At 51.9% G+C, this 26,238-nt stretch overlaps 1 protein-coding gene across 6 annotated transcripts in view; it reads right to left on the reverse strand.

The window, feature by feature from the left end:
• The window catches only part of NAV1 (neuron navigator 1), a 173,195-nt gene extending 147,091 nt beyond the window's left edge, over positions 1 to 26,104 (reverse strand). For 5 of the 6 annotated variants that reach the window (XM_047076695.1, XM_047076694.1, XM_047076693.1 and 2 more), the window contains exons 1-3: positions 25,354 to 26,104; positions 18,385 to 18,488; positions 86 to 880 (exon numbers count right to left, since the gene is read on the reverse strand). In XM_047076695.1, coding sequence (XP_046932651.1) covers positions 86 to 880; positions 18,385 to 18,488; positions 25,354 to 26,075 — 1,621 coding nt within the window. In that variant the 5' untranslated portion in view covers positions 26,076 to 26,104. The remainder of the gene's footprint in view (positions 1 to 85; positions 881 to 18,384; positions 18,489 to 25,353) is intronic. The other variant, XM_047076696.1, reaches the window with a different exon arrangement.
• Positions 26,105 to 26,238: the final 134 nt, after the last annotated feature.

Consider the following 26,238-nt stretch of genomic DNA (forward strand, 5'->3'; position numbering starts at 1 on the left):
AAAGAGAAGGGGCTCCGCTCTCCCCCACCTTCCCTTGCAGCTGACCAGGAGAAAGCCAGGGGTGGGGCGGGGAGGCAAGACTTACCCAGCATCTGGCTGAAGAGCAGCTGCTCCAGGTCTCCCAGCACGGTCACCACAAGCTCGGGGTCCACCTTGAGGAAGGCGCGTTCCTCCTGGCCCTTGGCGGAGGGCACCGGCCCGGAGCCCTTTTGCGCCTTGGCCTTGCTGGAGAGCAGCTCGTCGTCCGACTTGCCGTCGTCGCTCACGGCTGCCTCAGGAGCCTTGCTGAGCGGCTTGACCTCGGCGTAGGGGCCGCGCGGGATCCGGCTCGGCTTTCCCAGGCTGGGCGCGAGGGGAGCCAGGGGGGTCTTGGCGCCGCCCGCCGGGCTGCCCTTTGCCTGGAAGAGCGAGTGCTCCGACTTGGACAGCGTCTTGGACATAAGCGGAGCCTCGCGGCCTTTGGACCCCGCCTTGCCCAAGCCCTTGGGCGCCTTGGCCATATCGTCGCTCCACTCGGGCTCATAGAGCTGCAGCTTTTTCTCCGAGTCGGTGAGGAACGAGAGGTTGGTGAGCGACTTCTGCTTGCGCAGGTTGGAGGCGGGCGGCCCGCCGGGGACTCGGCTGTCCACGCTGCCGGACTTGAAGACCTTCAGCTCGGCCGCACTGGCCTTGGCCATGCCGCCACCGCCGCCGGGCGCCTTGGCGCGCTTGGGCAGCATGCCTCTGCCGTCCGCCGCTGCAGCCTTCCTACCGGCGCCCCGAGGCTCGTCCGCGCCCTCGTCCCCGCCGCCGCCGCCGCTCAGCTCCACCTCGGGCTGCACGCTCTTGACGCTGCTGCCCAGCATTCTGCCCGCGAGGAGCGCATGGACGATCCGCGCGTCTGCAGGCACGGCGGGGGCGGGGGCGGAGGGGGGGGGGCGGGAGCGCAGGGAAAAGGAGGCGGGGGAGGGGAGGGGGAGAGAAAGGACGGAAGAAACCGAGGAAGATGGGGAGAGGAAGGGGGAGGAAACGAGGGAGGAGGGAGAAAGGCGAGCGAGGGCGCAGGGGAAAGAAACGCAGGGAAGGAAGCGGGGAAAAGGAAAGAGCGAGGAAACCGTGGAGCGATGGGGCGGGGTCGGAGGGAAAGGGGCGGGGCGGGGAAAATACAAATTAAAATTTACAAATCAATCAAAGGAAGAAAGGAAGCACGGCAGCTCCACGGGCGCTCAGAGGTGCTTCGAGGCCCGGATCCCGGCCCTCCGCCTGCCCGCCTGTCAGTCCTGCAGGCAGAGCACTGCCGGGCAGCGCCCTCGCGGCACTCCGCCCGCCAGCTTGAGTAGAGGCTGCAGGCTGCAGCTCCGAGCGCAGGAAGAAGGGGAGGGGAAGGCGGAGGAGCAAACAGGCGGAGGGGAGGAGTGTGCGCAAGGGAGGGAGGTGGGGGAGAGCGAGCGTGTGTCTATTTCTGGCTCGGGAGGGGGTGGTATTTGCTGCGGAGATCCAGGGGCGGATGAGTAGGGGGTCGGGGGTAGATAAAGGATCCCACCAGTTTTTCTCCTGGCTTTCCACGCGGAGGTGGGACAGGTTCTCGCAGGGCACGGTAATCTCCTGCCGCGCCCAGAGTGTGGGGGGCCGTGGAAAGGATCTCTTGAGGAGATGTGGGGCGCAGGGAAAAGGGACTGAGACCGGGCAGCTCATGATGCAGGAGGAAAGGTGGGTTCGTGGGGTCCGGGAGAGATGTTGGGAGAGGGATAGGGGAGCAGTAGTATCCAGGTTGCTGGTTCCCCCCACCCTCACTCCAAAACGTTGCGGTTTCCCTCCTGGAAACTCCCGGTACCATCTTACTTCAGTCTCGGAGGTTCATGGCCGCCCTCCTGAGGTAGGGGATACTTCCTGAGGTAGGGCAAAGGGGATGGGACTGATGTGGCCGGGGAAAGACAGGCTCAGAACTCACTGGGGAGGGGCATGGAGGAAGCGACCAACTCTTGGGATCAGGACATTAGGTTCCCATTCTATTGACTGCATGACCTTGTCAAAGTCATTGTGCCCCTTTGGCTTGCTCTCTTCTCTTACAGTGATTATAACACCAGCTTAATGGGCAAAAGGACTTTGGAACCGTAAAGCGCTTTGTCAAACCTAGCAAATCAGTTGGAGGCTTAGGACGGGTCCCCTGCCAGGCTGATCTAAAGTGGGACTGCAGAGCAATTTAAAAAGACGACATTTTCCTAGCCCCTTTAACCCCCTCCCACCTGGGCTCTGGGAGGAAAGATTGGGTCGAAGAGACAGAGACCAAGAGGGTTGGAGCAGGCAGCAGTTTGCCCAGAGCTGTCCCTCAGTAGAGGGCGACACCACCCATTTTCCCATGGCTTCCCAAGTCAGCACCAAGCTGCCTGAGCAAATGGTTCTGAGGCAAGAAAGTGAGGGACAGTGGGAACGCAAGCTGGTGCAGCCACTCTGGAAAACAGTAGGGAGATTCCTCAAAAAACTAAGAATAGAGGGGCGCCTGGGTGGCTCAGTCGGTTGAGCGTCCGACTTCGGCTCCGGTCACGATCTCGCGGTTCGTGAGTTCGAGCCCCGCGTCGGGCTCTGGGCTGATGGCTCAGAGCCTGGAGCCTGCTTCGGATTCTGTGTCTCCCTCTCTCTCTGCCCCTCCCCCGTTCATGCTCTGTCTCTCTCTGTCCCAAAAATAAATAAACGTTAAAAAAAAAAACAACAACTAAAAATAGAACTACCCTAGAGCCAGCAATTGCACTACTAGGCATTTATCCACGGGATACAGGAGTGCTGTTTCCAAGGGACACATGCACCCCCATGTTTATAGCATCACTATCCACAATAGCCAAAGTATGGAAAGAGCCCAAATGTCCATCGATGGATGAACGGATAAAGATGTGGTATAGATATGCAGTGGAGTAGTACACGGCAATCAAAAAGAATGAAATCTTGCCCTTTGCAACTACGTGGATGGAACTGGAGGCTATTATGCTAAGTGAAGTCAGTCAGTCAGAGAAAGACAAACATCATACGACTTCACCCCTAGGAGGGCTTTAAGAGACAAAACAGATGAACGTAAGGGAAGGGAAACAAAAATCATATAAAAACAGGGAGGGGGACAAAACAGAAGAGACTCATAAATATGGAGAACAAACTGAGGGTCGCTGGAGGGGATGTGGGAGGGGGGATGGGCTAAATGGGGGAGAGGCCCTAAGGAATCTACTCCTGAAATCAGGGTTGCACTATATGCTAACTAATTTGGATGTAAAGTTAAAATAATAAAAAAATAAAATAAGATAAAATAAGATAAAATAAGATAAAGTAAAATAAAATAAAAAAAGAAAGTGAGGGACAGGAGAAAGCAGAGGGGGTGTCTCTAGAAACAAAGTTTGTTCCAGGAGGGGTAGGCCCCAGATGGAGCCACACACTAGGGACTGCAAAGCCCTAAGAACTCTTTTTTTTTTTTTTTTAAGTTTATTTTTTTAGTAAGCTCTACACCCAACATGGGGCTTGAACTCACGACTCTGAGATCAAGACTTGCATACTCTTCCAAATGACCCAGCCAGGCATCCCAAGAACTCTTTGCCAAAACGTGCCAGCTGTCAGATTATCTGCCCACCCCGTCCCCAACCTCCCTCTCTCTAGCTTCCTGCCTGTCTCCTTAGACTCTAAAGAACCCTGTGCCTGAGTCTCATGGTTCACCCCCTCTCCTAGCACTAATCATCACAGCCCGCCTGGTGTGAGAGGTATTTGTGTACATGTCTGCCTCCCCCACCAGCACTGGAGCTTTCTGCATGCAGCACTGTGTCTCTCACCACCTTGCATGGAGCATCTGGGTCAGTAAAATGGATTTGGAGGGCCAAGCGCTATACACGGGGCCTGTACCCTGTATGACCCTTGGGTCCTGATAGTGTCCCCAGAACTCTGCCTTCCATAATCCTAGGGCTGGACTGAGATGCCACAAACTCTGCAAGGACAGGGATCATAACCAAGAGGATGTGCTTACCACAGTACCAAGAACACAGAGTTCTCAAGCAGAGGGGTGTTTGGTAAGAAACATGGGCCCTTGGCTGGGCCTTGATTGATACAGAGAAAGATGGAGATTCTGACCTGAAAGAACTCGGTATCTAACAGGGAATACAAAATAGACAATACAGATTTGGGAAAACAATCATCCTGACCCTGTGAAAAAGCAATGTCACATACACCAACACATTCATCACAGATAGGCAGACACAGGTCCATGTATATTAATTACAGGGATGACAAGAGGGAGACTGAACCCTGGAGAGCAGGAACCCTGGCTGTCTCATTCACTGCTGTAATCCCAAAGTCTGGTACTTCCTTAGTAGGTGCTGGATACCTGTGAGTGTAACAATAAGAGACTGCTGGCAGGCAGGACAGGTGGAGGAGGTGGTGAAGGCTTTCTAGAATACTAAGCAGTATAAGTAAGGAAAGGGTTCAGATCAAGAGAGCAGGAAGCAGGAGGTTGTCCAGGCTCACGCCCTGAGACCTCAAAGGAGCTGGGTGCAAAAATTTACCAGAAGGTCCAGAGGGCACATGCAGACCGGCCTCGGAGTCTGTGTCTAGCGCTTAGGAAACTCGGGGGTGGAACCAAGGCTTGTGATTTCAGATAGGAAATGACAAGCAATAAAGATCTGGTTCAAGGGACTTAGGTGGTATCATGTCAGAACTTGCCCCGGGCACAGAGAGTGCCCAAAGGAGGAAGCCAGTCTTGAAATTTTCTCTCTGGGTACACGTGAGGTACTCGTGCTTATGCCCAAACACAAGATCCCAGCTCAAGGAACGGACTGAGCCCGATTGATGGTGCCAAGTCTCTGGATAACCACGCCCTTTCTTCCCCCTCCCGCGGGCCACCTTGAATGAAATAGCAAACAATCCATCGCTTTTAAAGTCCTCATCCTCACTCCGAGGTCAATTCCCTAATTTGCAGGACACACACCTAATTCACAGGGGAACCTCACCTTTCCTAAAAATAGCAATTCAAGAATCTGGGGACACTTGTTCTCTGATTGACCAGGTTACAGTAGCCCTTGCTTGTTGTCTCTAGGTTCTTTCCCTGCACGTAGAATCATCTCTTTAGCGGACAAGGAGAGAGTGACTGGTTGCCATCGGACCGAAGAAACATTATTTTGGCTGTGGTCCGTTCCACCCATTGCTTCCTGCTGCAAGCAAACTTGACACGTTCTCCCCGAGGTTCATTTGGCCTCTGTCTCTGGTAGGTTTGTAGCTTTGCTCCTGGAAAATTAATCTTCAGGATTGCCATGAAGCGCTTTCCCACTTGTTGCTCCGTCACCTGCACGTCCTCGTCCCCAGAGGCCCACTGCCCCTGATCCTCCTTTCTTCCAGTCATCTTCCACCCTCACTGGTTCCTGTATTCCAGCCTGGTCTGATCCTCCTCTTTATTCCTCTGTGCCTCCTCTCGAGGGATATCCTGTGCCCCAAACCCCAAGTCCTTTCTTTTCCTTCAATAAGCAGCTCCTGAAACTCTGCCTCCTTCAAGAAGATTGTCCAGAAGTGAGGCGCTTGCCCCCCTCCGCCCTCCCCTCTAACTCACTCCTGCATGAGAGGCCACCTGTCAGCTTATGAGATAGAAAACACCTTCCATGCTCATCTCATGAGTTAATTCAGTGCTAATCCCCTTGAGTGCTAGTTCTCTCTCATCCGCCTGGTACTGCTCATCTTCCCGCCGCCACTCTCTAAAGGGCAGGGCCATGGCCATGTGGTAGCCTCTTTAAATAGCCATCTTGGGATTAAGCAACAGACTTCGGCTCAGGTCGTGATCTCACGGTTCATGGGTTCGAGCCCCGCATCAGGCTCTGTGCTGACAGCTCAGAGCCTGAATCTTGCTTCAGATTCTGTCTCTCTCTCTCTCTCTGCCCCTCCCCCCACTCACGCTCTTTCTCACTCTCAAAAATAAATAAAATATTCCTTAAAAATTAAAAAAAAAATGTCACCTTGGCATCTTGGAACTTTCAGACGCTCCCTAATGCGACCTTTCCCTCTATCTGGTTCTTTTTTGATTCCTTTCACATCCCTTGAGTTTCCCACCATCCTCTACTGCAGTGGGAGCCTCTGCTGCCGTGGCAACAGCCATTCCAGCATCAGTCGATAAAGCCAATATGTGCAGAATGTTTCCTAGAGTGATTCCTAAAAAGAGAGGGACCTGCCCTGTCACACCATCCCCAAACCCGCCCCGAGCCCCTCCCACTCTGCCATTTCCTCTTTCCCCAGCTGCAGAACAGATAGGCTGGCGATGGTCCGATGAGAGAGATCCTATGTGATGAGGGAGAGGCCTGGCTGGGCAGGAAGTGGGTCTTGGTGATGTCAGTGCCCTGTGGAGGTCAACTGGATCCTGCCCAGTCTCCAAAGAGGAGGTGGGAAAAGAGGCTGGTTTAGAATCATGAAAGTCCCCAGGTCCCAGCTCCCCAGAAGCACTCGCCATCCCACTCCTCTATCTCCAAAGGTAATAGCAGTTTCTGTGATGGGGTGGGATGAGTGATTTGACCACATGTGTTGACCAAGAACTTGAAGCAATCTGGGGAATGAAGATATAGGCAGACAGCCAAGGAAAGGCTTGCTGTGTGATTTTACATTCTCACACCATGTGCCGGGAAACAGATGCAATCCAGGTTGTCTGTGGGGGGTCTCCTACCCATTGGACTGGGGAGAGAGGAGAGAAGAAGGTAGAAAGAAGAGCTTAGGATGCCTCTACCATGCTGACCTTGAAAGGGGATCTGAGGGAGGGGATAGTGGGCAGGTGAGCCCACACGTGGCTCCCCCAAGGGCCCAGTCAGAGCAGGGAGGAGGGAAGAGTTTTCTTGATATGAGCTCACAGTCATGATCTGGAGAGCAAAGGCTAGGCGCCTAGTCACATGGCTTTGCAAGCCTAGCCCACCCACCTGGGGCCAGGCCAACCGAGTGACAAGCACCGTCTTTAAGTCTGCCCTGCTCAGATCCCTGGGATGAGGTTGTTTTCATCACCTCCCTAGCAGATTCCAATACCGATGTCTCTGTGGAAAGTCCTCCAGCATTGCTCCTCACCTCCTTCTGCCCTTTTCTCTGCCGTGTCACCCCCCTACGTCATTTCACCCATCAGTAGGGACCTCCGGGACGCTCAAAATGTGCACAAGGCCAGGCTGGAGGCTGCTGGCCTAGCTGATGCTCGGCACAGTCTTGTCTGCGTCCAGAGAACCCTCTCCCCATTGCTCGCCTCCTGTTCAGTGCCTTCCATATGCCAGCCATGAGGAGTGGTGGAGGACAGACCCAAATGCCTGCCCTCGTGGAACTCCCATTCTAAGGGAGACACGGGCAGTAAATCAGACAGCAATGTTAGCTACTGCAAAGTTCTCAGGAATAAAACAAAGCAGGAAGGGGAATATGAAATATCCAGGAGCAGGGGTTGAATTTTCGATATGATGGCCAAAGACTTCAGTAAGAAGGTGACATTTGAGTAAAACTCTGAAGGAAGGGAAGGAGCAATTTATATGGCTATCTGGGGGAGGAATGTCCAGGCAGAGGGAACAGCCCAAGCAAATGCCCTGTGGGAGAATGAGCCTGGCCCATCAGAACGACTGCAAGGAGACCAGCGTGGCTGGAAAGGAAGGAGGGGACCGTGACGGGCAGTGAAGTCCAAGATGTAACTGGAGGCAGTGCGTGGAGGGCCTTCTAGGTCATTACAAGGACGTGGCATTTTACTCTGAGTAGGATGGAGAGTCACTGGCAGGTTTGGAACAGAGGGGTGACATGACCTGGCTTCCCCCGTCAAAAGGGTCACTTTGGCTGCTGTGCTGGGCCCATGGGCAAAAGCAGTCACAACAACCGAGGTAAGAGAGGACAGTGGCTTGGAAGTGGCTGGTGACTCTGGTTATATTTTGAAGCCATTAGAATTTGCTGATAGACCGGGAGTGGGTGTGTGGGACTGGTAGGAATTGAACTTATCCCAAGGATTTTGGCCCGGATAATCCTAAGACTGGACTTGCCATCAATCACAAGGGAAGACTTTAGAAGCAGCCAGTTTTAGAAAAAGGATTGGAGTCTTCTGTTCTCCCTGGCCCTTCCCGAGGCCAGATGGAACCTCTAGGACGCCTTCTCCGACCCTCTCCACACAGTTCGCCGCAGCCACTTTAATAACTTCCTAACCTCCAGCGCTTTTTCTTCAAACGTTTTTTCTTCGCTCATTTGTATTTCCCAAGGGTCCATCTTTGGTTGGTCTACCGACGATGAATTTTTTCTCAAAACCCATCACAGCTCTTTGCACATAGTGGGCTCTCAGAAATAGCTGGAAAATGACGACTAAGTGAATGAATGCGTGACTCAGAACAGATGTGTGGGGGATTGTAAACAGCGGTGACCTCTCAATACCCCGTGGCGAGAGACACTGCAGCTGGTGTGCTGGAATGGGAACCAGGCCCTGGGATGATGGCCTGGCAGCGTCTTTTCTTCCTTCTCTGCAGCCCTTGGGCCACAGGGAGGCCAGCAGACCCTCTCTTTGCCCCTTCAAGGGAAGCTCCAATTCTTCAGGGGAATGACCTTGGGACATAGCACAACTGAGGCCCTCTCCTTCCCGACATCTCTACCTCTGCTCTACTCGGAGGCGTGGGGAGAGTTTTGCTACACCTCTGGGAGACAGAGGCAAGAGTAGACCAGGTGTCCTCAGAGCCCAGGCTCCCCGACACATGTGACAGTCCCCACTGGAATTTGAGCTCCTCCCTTCACTGCCATCTGCAGAAGAAAAAGGCCAGTAGGCATAGTGGTCCAACCTGGATGTGCCAGCTTACTCACACCTCCAAGGTCCTCATCCAGGAAGCGTTCCCAGATTGATCCACTTGCCTCCTCCCAGCCTGGGCGCTACCTTTGCTTTGCCAGGGCATTGGTAGTTGTGCCATTTCTATAGATCCTGCAAGGCCCTGGCTGGGCCTCTCTGGTCCCCAGGAAGCTCTCTGAGCCCAAGGGCTGGAAATTTTTCTTCTGGGCCACAAGGTCAGGAGTGTAAGCTCGGAAGAGATTTGCTATTTGCCTGCCTGTTGGAGAAAGTGAGGCTCAGAAAACCAAAGGCTGGGAGTGGAGCCACAGGCCTTAGTCTACCCTCTGGCCTGTCTCAGGGAGAGAGAGCTTCTAGGAGGGTAGAAAGGCTGAGATTCTAAACTGTAGAGTTCCTCAGCATTCACAGCAGCCTGGATGCATCTCCCATAAGCCTCTATGCCAACAGGATGGGGATGCAGCAGGCATGAGCCTACCTGTTCTGTGAAACGGGAGGGGCAGACAGTAGGCCCTGGGAAGTCACCTCTTATCATACAAGGAAACAGGACCCGAGCGTGAAGCCCAGTGTGCCCGGTTGCAGGACAGGGCTCTCCAAGCCTGAAACCTGGTGGTCTAGAGGCCAATGAGGACCTCACACAGCACTCAAGGCCTTCGCCACTCTGGGTCCACTGCCTGGTAACCTTGCCCTTTCATGCTCTCCTGCCTGCCGTCTGTTCCAGGCCTAATCCCACCCCTGCTCCCTGTAACCTGGAAGCCCACTGTACCTGAGGTCTACATGGGGGTCTAGGAGTGCAGCCACATTAAAACTGGCCCACAGAATCCTGGGAGTGGGGACAAGGACAAAGGATTACTCCCGTGGTGATCTACAGCGCCACCTGTCCCTTGATAGTTCACCTCATGACCTTTGTCCTGAAGTCCTGGTCACTTCCAGTGGACTTGGCAATACCAAAAAGTCCAGGATCCCTGTGGAACCTCCCTATTCTCAAGTCTTGGGGGTCCCGATTCTCTTCTTGACTTGCTGGGTAGTCTTAAGAGAAAGCTTACATTCCCCATGTAATGAAATGTGTTCTCATTGGTCATGTAAGAAATTAGGTGGAAAATCTCTACTCCCTCTGCTCACGGCCTTAGAGCAGGGGAAGGCCGAAGGAAAGCACCTAAGCTAGAGTACTCTGAAATGGCACTCATCTGAATTTTTTTAAATGTTTATTTTTGAGAGAGAGACAGAGACAGAGTGCGAGCAGGGGAGGGGCAGAGAGAGAGGGAGACACAGAATCCGAGCTCTCAGCACAGAGCCCGACGCGGGGCTCGAACTCATGAACTGTGAGATCATGACCTGAGTCGAAGTCGGAGACTTAACTGACTGAGCCACCCGGGCGCCCCTGAAATTGCATTCATTTAAAATTAGATCCCTGTGCTCCTCGGGCTAATAAAGAGACCGGGATAAGAAGTCTTAGATGTTTCCCACATGTGTTTGGCTTTGTATGTCGCCATGGCAATTGTCCCAGACACATCCATTGGGGTGTTCATTGCACACTGGGCTCCAGATGAGCTCTGCAACACCCAGGTACATTGCCCTTAGACCAGGACCAGCCCAGATCAGTTGTCATGGCAACCGCAGGCCTGTGAGAGGGAACACCAGGCAGGCGAAGAGGAGGGTAGACTGTATATGTGCAGCTGTGCCCATGTGTTGTCTGAAGACACCCGAAGTGCATGTATCCTGTTATGTGGGCAAACCTAGAACCAAATCCGACCCGCCCATGCACAGTAGATTGTTTTAAGGTCATTGAATCACAACGCTGAGTGGAACCTCAAAGATAATTTACTCAATGTTCTGCTTTAGAGCAGAACTGACCCATTTGTAATAAATCCTATTACCTCACTATAGGCCAAGGAAACCCAAAAACCTGGTGAGAGAAACACGTAAGGTCCAAACCGAGGTTGTCTGGCCAACGCCATGATGATATCACCCCTGAAGATCAGAGCGTCTTAATCTGTGTTCACAAACCAGATTCAGAAGGTGCATAAAACCAATCATCAAATATGAGTTTTGTGTTGTGACTATGTCCCTTTGCCTGGGCAGACATATCATAATGCTAACCAGGTTCTGAAAGAGGTTCTTGATGCCAAAAAGTTTTTAAAAAACCACAACAACTGTAGGAGTAGGGAGAAACCTTTGCCCACCTGACCCCGAACCAGCTGGGGAACATTGTCACCACCTTGGAGAGAAAGCCACTCCCGTTTCATGGCTGTACATGCTCTCAGTTGGCACCTCTGTGGTTTATCAGAATTTTTGTTAGGCTTTTAAACGAGAAATTAAACTTAACAGAGGAATGCTATGGATTCATATTTCATTGAATTTTAATAGAATAATCACTGGCAATTACTTAGCTTATAAAAATTGCTCTGCAAATGTTAAGAATATTCATTGGTGTGATGGGTGGCAGTTTCAAAGCATGATGAGAAGTTTGCCTTTCACACAGCCTGATTTCATCACAAGGAGCTTACCACCACTGTGCTTCGTCCTGCCTCCATGGAAACCCAGATTCTCAGGCAGGAAGGATGCCCTGGGCTTCTTGGGTCAAGCTCCTACCCCTGTGCCAGTCTTTATGTGAACACGAGGGCTGCCCTCCCTCCGCTTCTAAGGGGGCAGAGCCCTCCTCCAGCTCGGAAGTTCTCTTATCTATGTGACCTCGATCATTCTCACCACACTTATTTCCTTTTCCAGCCCTCTGTGGATATGGAATGATTTTCTGGAGAGAAGGGACGACTGAGACTAACCCTTTCTCTGTCCTGTCGCCCTCCCCCCAAAAGGCTTGGATGACCCCATACTCACTGACCTTCCCTCTGCCCTGACTCTTTAATTATCTTGAGCTCTCTCTGAAGCACAGGACTCCCACAACCCGGGAGCCACACACAGGCAGGCGGGTTTTTGATTTCTTCCGCCTCTTAGAGGACTCAGGACGAGGAATATTATGACTGGGGTAATTCTCAGCACTTAATCTTCCTCTTATTGTGTCTGTGTCGCCTCACTCTCTTCAACTGCCTCTCCCAGAGCTCCTTCCGTGTAAGCCTGCTGAGCAACCTTATTGTGGGGGGGGAAGTCTCTCAGTAGGAGACCCTAATCCTCTTATCAAGGGGATGGGGAGGCATATGGGGAGGGGTGGAGACGCTGTGTTCCTGTGTTCCGGTTTCTGTCCATTCAGTGGTGCCAGAGGGAGGGACTAAGGCCCTGGGCCTTCCCAGGGAGACCCTGTTTCTGGGAAGTTATGAAGAACATTGGCCAGCCTTTGCTTAAAGGGGTGGGACAAAGACCTGCGAAGCCAAGGCTTTAGGGCAACACTGAAGTGGGGTTTCTCCGGATTGGTCATGGAAGTTTCTATCCACTGGTTCAAGGAAGGGCAGTCATGGAAGTTTAGCAAATGGTTCAGGGTCCTTCCTCCTCCCAGGGCTGAAATGTCTAGCAGCCCCGCAGCTCCCGGGCTAACACTCTCGAGTCGTTGTGGGGTAGTCGGATCTGGAGAGATTCCTAGTCACCAGGCCGACCTCCCCCGAGTTAGTATCCTTATCCTCAGGACCTTCCTGTGGCCCGCAAGCGCACAGAGAGCTAACAAATGGCCAGGAATTCTCAGGAAGAACTAAAGCAGTTCATCTCAGTTGGGAGAGTTGAATCTCCAGAAACCTGCAGGAGGAAGCTGAGTCTAGGTCAGACAGGTATGGAGGTATAGGGGTAATTCTCTAGGAGAACCACGAGGGAAAGTTTACCACCTTCCTCTTCTATTCATCTATTCCAGCACTGAAGATTTGGAGTGAAGCGGGTGGCCCCCAGACTGCTGCTGTTTGTATTCTCATGGGGTGCCATGAAGCCAGAGCTCTGGCCTGGCTTCTTTGGGATGTCTTTGGGATGGGAGACATATTCCAGACTTGGGGCTTCTTCAGGGCCATCATGCAGATCACATACAGCTGCACAGGCTGTACACTGCACCGTTCCAGACTGCTACATACTAGGCTCCACAAGGTCTTTGCCTGTTTTGTCCATGGATGTACCTCAAGTGTCTAGAGCAGTGCCTGGTGCATTGTAAGTGGTTCTCCCACTGCCTCTCCCAGCCTCCCTGGGGCACCTCGGGACTTGGCAGGGTTGTGGCATGTATGGCTACGAGCATGACCTCTGAAATCTAGCTCCCTGGGTTCCCATCCCAGTTAGACCACCTTAGGCACATCACATAGCCTTTCCTCATCTGTAAAGTGGGCATGTTAATAACAGCACTCCCCTCAATAACAAACAATACTGAACATGTATTAAGCACTTACTGTTACTGGGTGCTCTTCTAAGCACTGTGCTTACACTGGTGTTAAGTCCTCACAAAACCCTAAGAAGAAGGTACTATCATCATCATGGAAGCACAGAGAAATTAAATAACTTACCCAAGGCTGCACAGTGCCAGTGGTAAAGCTGTGATACAAAGCTAGAGTTGTGCCAACTCTCATACAGTTTTTAGAAGGGTGGAAGGTGCTGGGGCACCTGGGCAGCTCAGTTGGTTAAATGTCCAACTCTTGGTTTCGGCTCAGGTCATGAGCTCAGGTTCGTGAGTTCGAGCCCCGCATCAGGCTCTGTGCTGACAATGCAGAGCCTGCTTTGCATTCTCTCTCTCCCTCTCTTTGCATTCTCTCTCTCCCTCTCTCTCTGCCCCGAACCTGCTCTCTCTTTCTTAAGATAAATAAGCTTAAAAAAGGAAAAAGAAGGACTGAACGTGCTTATTGGCAGTGCCTGATTCAGAGGAAGTCATAGCGAGTGTTAGCCACAGCTACACAATATTATTATTACCTCCCTTCCCAGCTCCTAGAAATCTACTTGGTCCCAGACGGCTACCCTGTTTATCCAAACAGGGCCTCCAGAGGCCCCTGAACTCCCGAGCCTCCTCCGGCCTACAGCAGCATGGAGCCGCCTGAGTCCTGCCAACATAGCTAATGCCATCTGCCCCTGAACTTGGTCTGTGTTTTCTAGTCAATTGTCTGCACGTCCTCTCTCCACGGATGGCTGGGACATCAGGCTCAGCTTAGCCCGAAAGTCCCCAGAGGGCAGGGAACATGGCGGTGTGAACTCAGCATGAAATGACACAGGTTTGGGATGACAGAGAAGCCAGTGACATCCCGGGGCTTGCTCACATTGAGGGGATGTCAGGAGGACTGTGGCTCACTGACCCCGTTTCCTTCCCCGTCATTTGGCGGAGGTTAAGGGAGAATGCGTCGAGCTTGAACAGTGTGCAGCCGACACAGGGAGTAAAGGCAGCAACGGGAAGGCAGGGGAGTAACACTAGCAGAGCATGACTTTTTGACAAGCCTGGATTCAAATCCTGGCACAGCCCCCTAGCTCTGTGTCCTCGGACGGGCGATTTCATGCAACCTCTCTGAGCTGGAGTTTCCTCATCTATAACACAGAACAAGAGTACCACCTACAAAGGGCTGTGTAAGGTGCTTATGAAGGACTTTATGGGAAGGATCCAGCACTGTGCTCTGCACACAGCAGGTGTTCAATAAATGGTAGGCATTGTTACCATCTGGTCATTTGAGTGTTTGGGACATTGGAAGGCAGGGGTCCCGGCTTCAGTTCACCTGCTAACTAACTAGGCAGGCTTGAGTTTTGAACAAGTCTGTTCCCTTCTGAGCCTCATCTCTTCCCACCGAAAATGGGGCCATATCTGGGTGATATATAAAGTTCATTAGAGTTCTGACTTCCTGTGTTCTTTGATTCCAAGTCATTTGTAGCCCTGGGGTACTTGGATTTGGCCTGAAGCTCCCAGAAGAGCCCAGTGGGCTTGCACCACTGTGCTGGAGCCACCTAAAAGCGCAGAACAAATTCCTCTCCCAGAGTCCAGTGACCAGACCTCTCCCCTGCCTTGGCGGAGGGCACACCAGGTTTGCAAGTTTTCTCAGAAGGGGACTCTATCCCCATTCCTAAATCCACATGAAAACATGAAAAACTTAATTATGGCTTAAAGATGGCGTCAGCTCAACAAGGGAGAGGAAAGGAGAAAAGCAAAACAACCCCAGCATAAGGCCAAACTCCACATTGCCCCTCCCATTCTATATATATCAACCCTTGTGTGAGAAGCAAGGCAGGGAGGAGGCTCTGGCTTGTTCCCCAATGACACATGCTACGATGAGAGAAGATCCCCTCATTATGTGTCCACTTAGCGCTCATTCAAACACGCCACAAAGTGGAAGTAATTAAGGAATCTGTGTCAACCTTGGGGCAACCTCTCCTAGTCCTCCTGCACACGGCCTCACACATGTGGGCACACAGAAATGTCAGCACTGGCTTCCCTTGGCTTTCCAAATTAAGATCTGATGGTGGCCTATGCAATGTTTTTGCGCTGAGTGTTAGCAGATGGGACCAGCACAGGGCCCTGACCAGCACAGCCAGGTGAACCAGGACTGGGTTAGGGCACACACACCAACGCCCATGGGCTGGGGGCAGAACACCTTTGGGACATAGGAAGGCCAACCCCAACACCGCTGTTTGGTACCGAGTCATCATGGGAAATATTCTTCCTGTTCTACAGAGCTTATTCCACCTCGTTTGGATTTTATTCCCAGGCAGCATAAGTAAGAAAGTAGTACAAGGCTGAGAAAGGTCTTACCCTTTTCCTGCTCCCCTCAAGGCTTCTGTGTCTCCCTCCCCACCCCACCCCCCCCCCCACAGGTGCCTGGGTGCCAGAAAGGACCATACTGGGAAGAGGGCAGAGAAAGGCTGCTTCCTCCTCCTCAGCCGGCAAGAAACAGGCCCACAGAGGGTAGATGATTCCATAACCACTGACTTTCGATTCCTTCCTCACTCACTCAATTCACCATTTCACCAAACACTGACCAGTAGGCACGGTGCTACGTCATGGGGAACAAGATGGGCTCACAAACAAGAAGGACATCTGAACCACAAAAGAAAGCAGACCGGCCCCTTGTCGTCTACAAATCGATATGGGAATCACAGGATCGATAACTGAAATGACTGGGCTGGGTTCTGTGAATGACACCGATATAGGATACGGCACTCTATTCTCCAAGGCACCCAAGTATCCTTCTACAAATTGGACAGCATAACCCCGGCGTTTTCCTCATGCTGCAGGGACTCGTCAGGGAAGGACTGACTGGGCTGTCCTACTGACTCCTACAAGGGCAGGTCACCGGGTCACTGGGGATGCCAACAGAACTTGTGGGTCAGGCTCACTGGAGCGAATCCCTAGACTATGAACGCCTTGAAAACAGGTCAAAGTCGTATTCATCTTTATACATAAATGCCATTTTAAATTTTTAAATTATTTATTTATTTTTTTAAAAAACTGGGGCACCTAGGTGGCTCAGTCGGCTAAGCATCTGACTTCAGCTCAGGTCATGATCTCGCAGTTCATGGGTTCAAGCCCTGCATCAGGCTCTGTGCTGACAGCTCAGAGCCTGGAGCTGCTTCGGATTCTGTGTGTGTGTCTCTCTCTCTGCCCCTCCCTGTTCATGCTCTGCCTCTCTCTCTCTCAAAAATAAACAATTTAAAAAATTAAAAAAAATACAGGCTCCATGCCCAATGTGGGGCTTGAACTCACGACCCCAAGACCGAGAATGGCATGCTCTACCGACTGAACCAGCCAGGTGCCCCTTATTCATCTTCTACCTTTGGGTTGAGCACGGTGTTTGGCAGAAGACAAACACCCACTGATGGTTTGTTGATTGAATGAAAGCAGAAATGAATGAATGAGTCACCACATGCTAGGAGTGAAGTTCAAAGGTAGGGGAGCAGGGCATAAAACGGAAGTCTTCCATTATCTCTCGTCTCATCTGTTTTCTTCAGGCTTGAGTACAGGCTCCCCTACAAAGCACAGGCAGACCCCGAATCTTTCCCTCCATCCAACCCTTCAAAGAGCTTGGTATATCGTTGGCCGAGATGGGTCACCATGACGACCAGCCAGTGCAGGGCAGAAGCCGTGCAGTGAACCTTGTTCCTCTTCCCCAGGAGCCTTGGAGGAAGCAAGGGTTTCTCACTTTCTTTATCGCCTCCAGAGGCTCATTGGCACCCCACCCCACAGTGGAACCCAACCCAGCTAGCTGGGAAGGATGGTCTTCCGGCTGACAAGCCTGGGGGACTCCTAAAGCCAGTCTGCAGCAGACGCTAAAAGTGAAAGTCCTCTCACCAACTCATCAGATAATAATTAGGACCGAGTGCCTGGTTAGGTGGAGATCATTAGCCTCCAACAACGTGGCATACACATAAGGAAGCCATTACACTAACAAAACTGCAAATGTAAAAATAGAGCTCCACATAGTTTCCTGGTTACCACATTCTAATTCTGATGGTTTTTCAGTGCCAGTGAAATTTGGTTTCCTTTGTCCCCCGCCATGCCCTGGTTCCTCTGCGTGTGTACTTGTTGTGGCTTACTTTCTAGATGCCCAGTCTCTACCCCCGTAAACCTCTACAAGTCTTGCCATGGAGTGCGTGTTGCTGCTCTGTTTTCAGGGTCACAATGGTCCCAAGATCACTACTGGGGCCCAGGCCAGCAGAAGCCTCAAAAGGGCCCAGCCCCCAGCCAAGAGGAACACCCAACCACAAGCATACAGGGGACAAAGAAGGCAGAAATGGCATGTCCAATGACAAGGGTCAGGCTGTGTTCTATGCCCCAGCTTTGCCCACCAGAGCAAAACACCGAGACGAAGCTAAGACAAACTCTCTGGACAATCCCAGGTTTGCCAAAAGCAAGCTCATTCTCTTCCTGGGGCAACCAAAGGATAGGTAGAGCCGGTGCCTGGCAGGATGGAGTCTCCTGTATCTCTCGTGTGCACCACAGTCACCCTCTGGGTATTTCTTAAATGTTGCAAGAAAATCAGCACACACACCCAAACGCTGCCGAGAGTTTAGATTCTGACCAATGTAGTGCCTGACAGGCATTCACCCGTCCATTCATTCACCAGTCACTCATTCAGAGACACCTGCTGAGCACCTGCCGTGGGCCAGAGGCCAGACTGGGGATGCACCTGGGAACAAGCAGTGTCTCTGCTCTTACAGAATATCACTGTATCCGACTTTCAGGGGTCTTCTTGGTGAGTCTCACATTCTGGCTCCTGAGGCTCAGTCACCAGGACTACAAAGCATCAGGTGACTATAGGTCACTATGTTGTGACTATAGGGTGCCACAGGAAAGATGATATGTGCGGGAGCGGCCTGTGAAAAGTGGTCCCGGGAAGCAGTCGTCAGGCAGTTAGCCAAACGGCTCTGGACACCATTGCTGGTTCCCAGTACACCTTCACTGTTCATCTGGGCTTTGCTTGGAACCTGGCTCTTGCGTCTCAATCTCCCAGCTTGTTACTTTTTTGTCAGGCCCTCGGTGGCTCCCGAAACCGACCCCTGGATAAACAGGGCACCCACTGGCCGCTTTCCTAGCCTGACTCTGAAGTGCTGCTTGATTTGATGGACCAACCCTGGGTTGAGTCAAGCATGGCAGAAACTCAAAGTGCAATTCACAGGTTGACGTCTCATTGTTAAGAGAGGGACCTGTATTAGCAAAGTCACTTCTTCCACATGGGCAGTGGGGAGACATCTAGTCCAGTGGCCTCTCCACCCCCAAGAGGAAGTCTTTCCCCCAGAACACTTACCTGTGTAGGAGAAGCTCTCCTCAGTCCCACCAGGGGGGCCAGAATAGCCATCGAGGGCCCAGCTAGCCTGGGGGACGGGACCAGGTTCCTGGTCTGTCTGAAGCCTGTGGGACAGAGAACGGGTGGTCACTCATAGCAGGGGTTCTCCTGGCCTCAAAGCTTCTCCAAGGAGCTAAGGAAATCCCCTTGGAGCTCGGATCTTCTCCTCTGCTGTGCCCTGCACGCCTCTGGGCTGGACCCTCCCTGGCAGGCACGCACACGTGTGCACTCCAGCACGCAGCACGCCTTGGGCAAACTTTGGCCAGTGGTAGGGGCTCTGGGGGGGGGGGGAAACTCCAGAGGGCACGGGGATGCCCGATGCCAGTCACCCTTTGGTATTCCACCCATTCCCAGGAACACAAATCACCCACAGGACAGAGGAAACCCACAGCAACTCCAGGCCTCAGGTCCTTCCTCCTGCTGCGATCCCTGCCTTCGGGCCATGCCTGCATTATAGCCATGCACACACAGAGGGAAGAGCTCCCTCTGAAGCTGAGGTCACTGACTCCTTATGACAGCTCAGGGGGCACACAGGCCTCCTTGGGCTTGCTCACAGCCCCGGGGAAGATGGAGGGGTAGGCTTAGTTGAGGTCACAATGACTCCAGGAGGATAAGTTCATGTTGGGCCAGTGTGGCAGCAGGAAGGAAGGGTGAGGTCTCCGGGCACCAGCTCCCAAGTGCATGCAGACTTCTGAGCACAACCCTAACCGTACAGTCGCTCCCAGGAACAAAGGCTGTGGGAGCTTTTATTATAGGCAATTACCCTGGGCTCTCAGAGCTGGCCCGCCCACCCGTCCGCCCGCTGTCTCCAGCTAAATGGACCCTTTGGCAGCTTGGTAGGAGGGGGAGGGGTGAGCTGTACACGCAGGAGGGGAAGTTGACGGCTGGTCCTGGGGACGGGGGCTGGGTCAGGGGACCCTGTGAGTCTCCAGTGCGACTGAAATTTCGTCTTCCTCTCTCCAGTTTTTCCTTTTTTCAACCTAGATGGCTGGGCCTCTGGGCTCAGCTCTGTTGTTAACTTGCTGTGCAATGCAGAGCAAATCTTTTCTCTCTCTGGGTCCCGCTTCCATCATGGGACAGAAGAGATGACCTCCAAGGCCCAGATCAGTTTGAGAGTCCAGGGTTGTGTGAGGTGTTTGCTGCCCCTGGATGGCTCTTTCTAAGCCATGCAGGCAGTATTGAGTTCTTGTGTGTTTGCAGGCCCCTAAGGTGGGTGCTTGCAATAGAGCTGGGTGGGGGTACTCCGAGAAAGCAGGAGACCTCATCTTGCCCTGGGGACTGCTCAGTATGATGGGGTCATTCACCACGTACTACTATCAATTCAATGTCAGCCTGATGTTTGAGTATTATGGGGATAAAGAAAAGCTGAAGTCGCTTGGTTTCCTGGAAGAAATGAGTATAGATCTGGGGTTTTGAAGGAATGCAACACACTGCTGAGAAAGTAATAGGACATTCAACTGGGGAGAGGGAATTCTATACAATGTATACATGTTTCACTGAATAGCATTGTATATGTAGAGCTAGGCACTGCCTGACCCAGAGCAGGTAGGCAGTAACTAGCGTTAGAAATACAAATAGTTTGGGGTGCCTGGGTGGCTCAGTCGGTTAAGCGTCCGACTTCAGCTCAGGTCATGATCTCGCGCTCTGTAAGTTCAAGCCCCGCGTCAGGCTCTGTGCTGACAGCCTGGAGCCTGCTTCGGATTTTGTGTCTCCCTCTCTCTCTGGCCCTCCCCCTGGTCATGCTCTGTCTCTCTCTGTCTCAAAAATAAATAAACCTTAAGGAAATACAAATAGTTTGGGGCACCTGCGTGGCTCAGTGGGATGAGCGTCCGACCGAGGTCATGATCTCACAGTTCATGAGTTCGAGTTCTGTGTCTGTGCTGACAGCTCAGAGCCTGGATCCTGCTTCGGATTCTGTGTCTCCCTCTCTTCTCTGGCCCTCTCCCCCCCTCCCCCAGTCATGCTCTGTCTCTCTCTGTCTCAAAAATATACAAATAGTTTGGGGCGCCTGGGGCGCCTGCATGGCTCAGTTGGATGAGTCTCCAACCGAGGTCATGATCTCACAGTTCATGAGTTCGAGTTCTGCATCTGTGCTGACAGCTCAGAGCCTGGAGCCTGCTTCAGATTCTGTGTCTCCTCCTCTCTCTCTCTGCCCTCCCCCTCTCTGCCCTCCCCCACTCACACTCTGTCCACTCTCTCTCAAGTAAACATTTAAAAAAAATTACAAATAGTTTGCTCTCATGCTTGTTAGAGCCTGCACCGGCCCAGGAACACTGAGGAAGGCAGCCTCTATCGCTCTAACCTCAGTTGATTTCACACTTTCATCTCTGCCTGCCTCCACCCTCCCCCCCAAACTCAGCCAGGAACCCCAGTGTCTCTCCTCTGTCTCTCCTCACTTTCACTTTCCAGCCCAAATGGACAGTTTCATCTATGTTAGAAGTTGGCTAGAGGTTGAACCTGAGAGAAGAAAACCAGTAACCCTATCCTGACACCATTGCCTGTACCCTCCTAACTGAAGTCTGATCAGAGGAGGGAAGGAGAGAACTGTGAGAAAAGGAAAACACTTGGCAGTTGGAAAAAGGCAGCAACAGGGTGGTGATCCTTTAGGCGGCCTTTTTCCAGGAGAGCAGAGGAGAAGGAGGTTGAAGACCTGAGGAAACCTGAGGGAACCTGAGAGAACCACAAGTATGAGACCAGAGGATCTGGAGAGCAGACTGAGAGGCATTTATGCCTTTTCTGGGTCCAGCGAGCAGGGGCAACCAGAGGGAGGCAGCGGCAGGTCAGAGAAGAGGCAGGAGATGAACTTCATTGGGAAGGGCCACACTCAGATCCTAGGAAAGAGATGGTTATGGGCAAGGAAAAAGATGGCTGATGGATTTGTTCCCTGGAGAAGCAGGTCAGGCAGGACAGGCTGGAGACGGGGAGAGGAGCATGATAACCTCTCTTCTGTGATCAGCTGGAGCTTTGCAGAAGGCCAAAGTAAAGGCTAAGGTGCTGGGGGGTGGGGGCAGGAAATTTCCATGAAGACAGGAGATCTGTGACTTCTAGGGAGCAAATGGCACCTCCTTGGCTATGAAACTTGCAAAGGTAGCCCAGCCTGGCCCTGGGCAGCAGCTCCAGGTCCCACGGGGCGTACCGGGCTCCCACCAGCCTGCTTGGGGCACATAGGGGTGCCTTCGTCCTAATCTTTCCTTGCCCAAACCATGACCCTCCCTACCACCCTAATCCAGGGCCAGGATTAGAGGAGGGTGTAGGAGGGAGCGTGGTAAAGGACCGCCTCCTCTCCGGGGTTGGTACAACACATTTCCACTTCTGTTTCAAATGCAAACATGCAATAAATGTTTGTACATGTGCTGCCAAGGCGAGCATAACATGCAGTAAAGTGTTGCATTGGAATGTTCCGAGGAAGGAGTTCTGACCTCTTTGAAAAATGTCAGAGTCTAAATCTGCCAAGGGACTTGTAGGGTAGGTAATGTAAAATCTTAAACAATTTAATGCCTAGACACTTTTCCCAAAGATTGAATTCAAAATGAAGGAGATCAGGTAGGAGAAGAAAGTCAAAGAGTCACCAGGGAAACACCGTACTAATTGGGAAAAGGCCACGCGAAGGAAGGTCTGCCCTGCATTTTTGCTTCCTTGCGTTCTCTCATCAGCGGGAGAATCTACGTGGAGGGCACGAGGGACAGAAGTGAGGAGCTCCTTAGGAAAAGCCACACGGAGTGCTGTGTGGGCAGTCCTTCAGGCAGAAGAGATGCTCCGAGAGGCAGGAATCGCCCAGGTAAGAATGTCCTTTGATCGTGGAGTCAGCTAGAATGCCTGCCATGACGGGAAGCTCACTGCCTTATCGGTAAATTTGTAAACCTCTCCAGTTGCTGGAAAGTTTTTCCCACTCACCTTCCGGTCTGTCTCAAACCGACTTCCAACCACCATGATGCTTAGTGCTCTGGAGCTGCACCAGGTAAATCTAAGTTATCTTACAACATGACGGCTCTTCAAATATTTGAGAACAGCTCTCAGAGCCTCTCGCGAAGCCTTCCTTTTCCAAAGTAAACTGCCTTGGTTCCTTTCACCATTCTTCTCACACCTTTTTTGGATCCCGCACCAACCTGTCCGTCTTTCTCGAAATGTGTTTTTGTGCATCAGTGTCCTTTTAAAATGTGATGTCCCGAAGTGATACTCTAAAAGAGGCCTGACCACATGGTGAACAGAGTGGGAATATTGGCTTCCTTGTCCTGGACACCGGACATCTACTGCTGAGGTGTAAGAGTGCCGGAACTTTTCAGAGCCTGAGTCACACTGTTGGCTCCTAATAAAAGTCAAAGCTCCTCACGGTTTCCAGTGCCCCCCTCCAGACGCTCTGTCACCACAGAGACTCCCTGTGTCCCAGGAATGGTGTACCAACTTTTTTTTTTTTAACTTTTTTTAACGTTTATTTATTTTTGAGACAGAGAGAGACAGAGCATGAACGGGGGAGGGTCAGAGAGAGGGAGACACAGAATCCGAAACAGGCTCCAGGCTCTGAGCTGTCAGCACAGAGCCCGACGCAGGGCTTGAACTCACGGACCGCGAGATCGTGACCTGAGCCGAAGTCGGCCGCTTAACCGACTGAGCCACCCAGGTGCCCCTGTACCAACTTTTTAAACCCCAAATGGAAGTGGGTTTCTCCTCACACTAGCACAGAGAGAAAACCCAGAAAGTCAGGTTAGTCAGGGAGGTACTTAATTTGCATTTGAGCCTCTCTAAACCATGTGATGCTCAGTAATTAAAACTTGGTTTCCTTACAAATAACCCAGTGAAGAGATGGGCAGAAAACATGAATAGACACTTCTCTCAAGAAGACATCCGGATGGCCAACAGGCACATGAAAAGATGCTCAATGTCGCTCCTCATCAGGGAAATACAAATCAAAACCACACTCAGATATCACCTCACGCCAGTCAGAGTGGCCAAAATGAACAAATCAGGAGACTATAGATGCTGGCGAGGATGTGGAGAAACGGGAACCCTCTTGCACTGTTGGTGGGAATGCAAATTGGTGCAGCCACTCTGGAAAGCAGTGTGGAGGTTCCTCAGAAAATTAAAAATAGACCTACCCTATGACCCAGCAATAGCACTGCTAGGAATCTACCCAAGGGATACAGGAGTACTGATGCATAGGGGCACTTGTACCCCAATGTTCATAGCAGCACTCTCAACAATAGCCAAATTATGGAAAGAGCCTAAATGTCCATCAACTGATGAATGGATAAAGAAATTGTGGTTTATATACACAAGGGAGTACTACGTGGCAATGAGAAAGAATGAAATATGGCCCTTTGTAGCAACATGGATGGAACTGGAGAGTGTAATGCTAAGTGAAATAAGCCATACAGAGAAAGACAGATACCATATGGTTTCACTCTTATGTGGATCCTGAGAAACTTAACGGGAACCCATGGGGGAGGGGAAGGAAAAAAAAGAAAAAGAAAAAGAGGTTAGAGTGGAAGAGAGCCAAAGTATAAGAGACTCTTAAAAACTGAGAAAAAACTGAGGGTTGACGGGGGTGGGAGGGAGGGGAGGGTGGGTGATGGGTATTGAGGAGGGCACCTTTTGGGATGAGCACTGGGTGTTGTATGGAAACCAATTTGACAATAAACTTCATATATTGAAAAAAAAAACTTGGTTTCCTTAATGTGGCCATTTTAGTAAAGTTATATATATATTTTTTTCAATTATTATTATTATTTTTAATGTTTATTTATTTTTGAGAGATAGAGCATGAGCGGGGGAGGGGCAGAGAGGGAGGCAGACACAGAATCCGAAGCAGGCTCCAGGCTCCGAGCTGTCAGCACAGAGCCCGACGCGGGGCATGAACCCACAAGCCATGAGATCATGACCTGAGCCAAAGTCAGACGCTTAACCGACTGAGCCACCCAGGTGCCCCAGTAAAGTTATATTTTTATTTAAAAAGCGTGTACACTAAGGGCACCTGGGTGGCTCAGTTGGTTAAGCCACCGACTCTTGGTTTCAACTCAGGTCATGATCTCACGATTCGTGGGTTTGAGCCCTACGTCAGGCTCTGTGCTGACAGTGTGGAGCCTGCTTGGGATTCTCTCTCGGCCCATCCCCTTCTCTCTCTCTCTCTCTCTCTCTCTCTCTCTCTCTCTCTCTCACTCTTTCAAAACAAACATTTAAAAAAAAAAAGGAAAAAAGAAAAAGAAGCATACGTACTTGATGGACATGTTTTCCTATGCACTCAAGTTGCATGTCTGAAGAAAACTAGAGACTAATTTGTTGACCATGTTGTTACGAATGGTGGCTGGGCCACCGTCAAAGGTGGCGACCCCTGTCTGACCATTTAGAAAGCAATACTGACTGTCCTTGGTAGGCCAGGCACGAGGTAAACAGTTATGTATAAAGAAATATGGTAAGTGGACAGAAAGAGACTGAGAGACAGACAGATACAGAGTATTATGGGAGGGCCAGGAGGAACAGTTAAGACTTCACTCACTATGAACTGAAGGCACCATGCCCATGACAATGCAGTTAGTCTAACTCACAGTGGTGGCAAATATCCCAGATGAGCTGGGTGAGACTGACCTACCTACCTGCACCTCTAGCTGCTTAAGCATCCACAACACCCTAATCTACTGTCTCAGAGCCCAGGGAGATGGACATTTTGGGATGGTACCCTCCTTATGATCCTGTTTGTTACACAGTCCCCAGAGTTGAGGCCTCTGCCAAAAACCTTGCTTAGATCCTGGTCCACATTTTATGTCCCCAATCCTATCTCCGCTCTCCCAACTCTTTGCCTCACTTCCTCTATACTCCGGGCCCCCTGGTCTCCACCAGCTACTCATCACCTAGGCTCCCTCCTCTTTGGACTTGCCACTGAATCCCAGCTCCATGCTTCCCTCCCTTCCTCCCCATCTGCCCCCCACCCCAGCTCACCTGTACTGGAAGGGGGCTACTGTGGCTGTGACTGGCTGACTCTGCTGATGGACCGAGGCGAAGCTGATGGCCCCTGGGGTGGGGGAGGGGCGCTTGCTCTGCACAGGGCTGCACACTGGGGAAGAAGCCCCTGATGCTGCCCCGGCATCAGGCTCCAAAGACTTCAAGACCCCTGGACTTTTGTAGTTTGTATCTCTTTGGTCCTTTCCCGGGTGGTTAGGAGGTTTTCGACCTTCAGGAGCCCCTGGTATTTGAGTTTCTCCATGAGAGCTCATTCGGGATGGGCTCCTGCCCCGGGTCTGGCGGACTGGAATCCCTTCCTGAGCCACCTTCTTCTTTCCCTGGGTGCCTTGTGTCTCCCCAGTTCTTCTGGACCCAGCCCGGCTGGAGAGGGCAGCTTTTGGGCTTGCCCTGGGACTGCTCCATGGGGAGCTGGAGAGGCCTTCACCACCCTCAGCTGACTCTCTCGCTGCCCCAGAAGTCTTGGGGGAGCCTCTCCCCCAAGAGGCCTTAGGAGAGGAGTTTCTGGAAGGGCCTCCTGCTTTGCCCAGTCTCGGGGAGGCCGAACGCTGGGGGCTCAGGGCCAGGCCGGCCTGGCGTGGCCGCAGCTGGGGAGAAGCGCCCGGTGTATGAATCCTGGTCTGGGAAGCAGCCCGAGGCACAGGTATGGAGGAGGCATAGTGGGGCCGGCTGGCCGAGTTCACATTGGCCATCCCATTCATGGTGAGCAAGGTGGCGATGAGGACTACTGTCCTGCAGAGAGAGGAGAGAAAAGAAGATCGTTAGGCACCATCCTGAGTTTCCGTCCCTGAGGGTATAAAGATGATGATGAAGTCAGGGGAGGAGGCATCAACATCCAGGCTGGACACTGGGACTCCTGGCTTC

The sequence above is a fragment of the Lynx rufus genome, unplaced genomic scaffold (assembly GCF_022079265.1).
Source record: "Lynx rufus isolate CCGP_SWC_20201006 ecotype Redwood Valley unplaced genomic scaffold, mLynRuf1.p SCAF_15, whole genome shotgun sequence".
Taxonomy (NCBI): domain Eukaryota; kingdom Metazoa; phylum Chordata; class Mammalia; order Carnivora; family Felidae; genus Lynx; species Lynx rufus.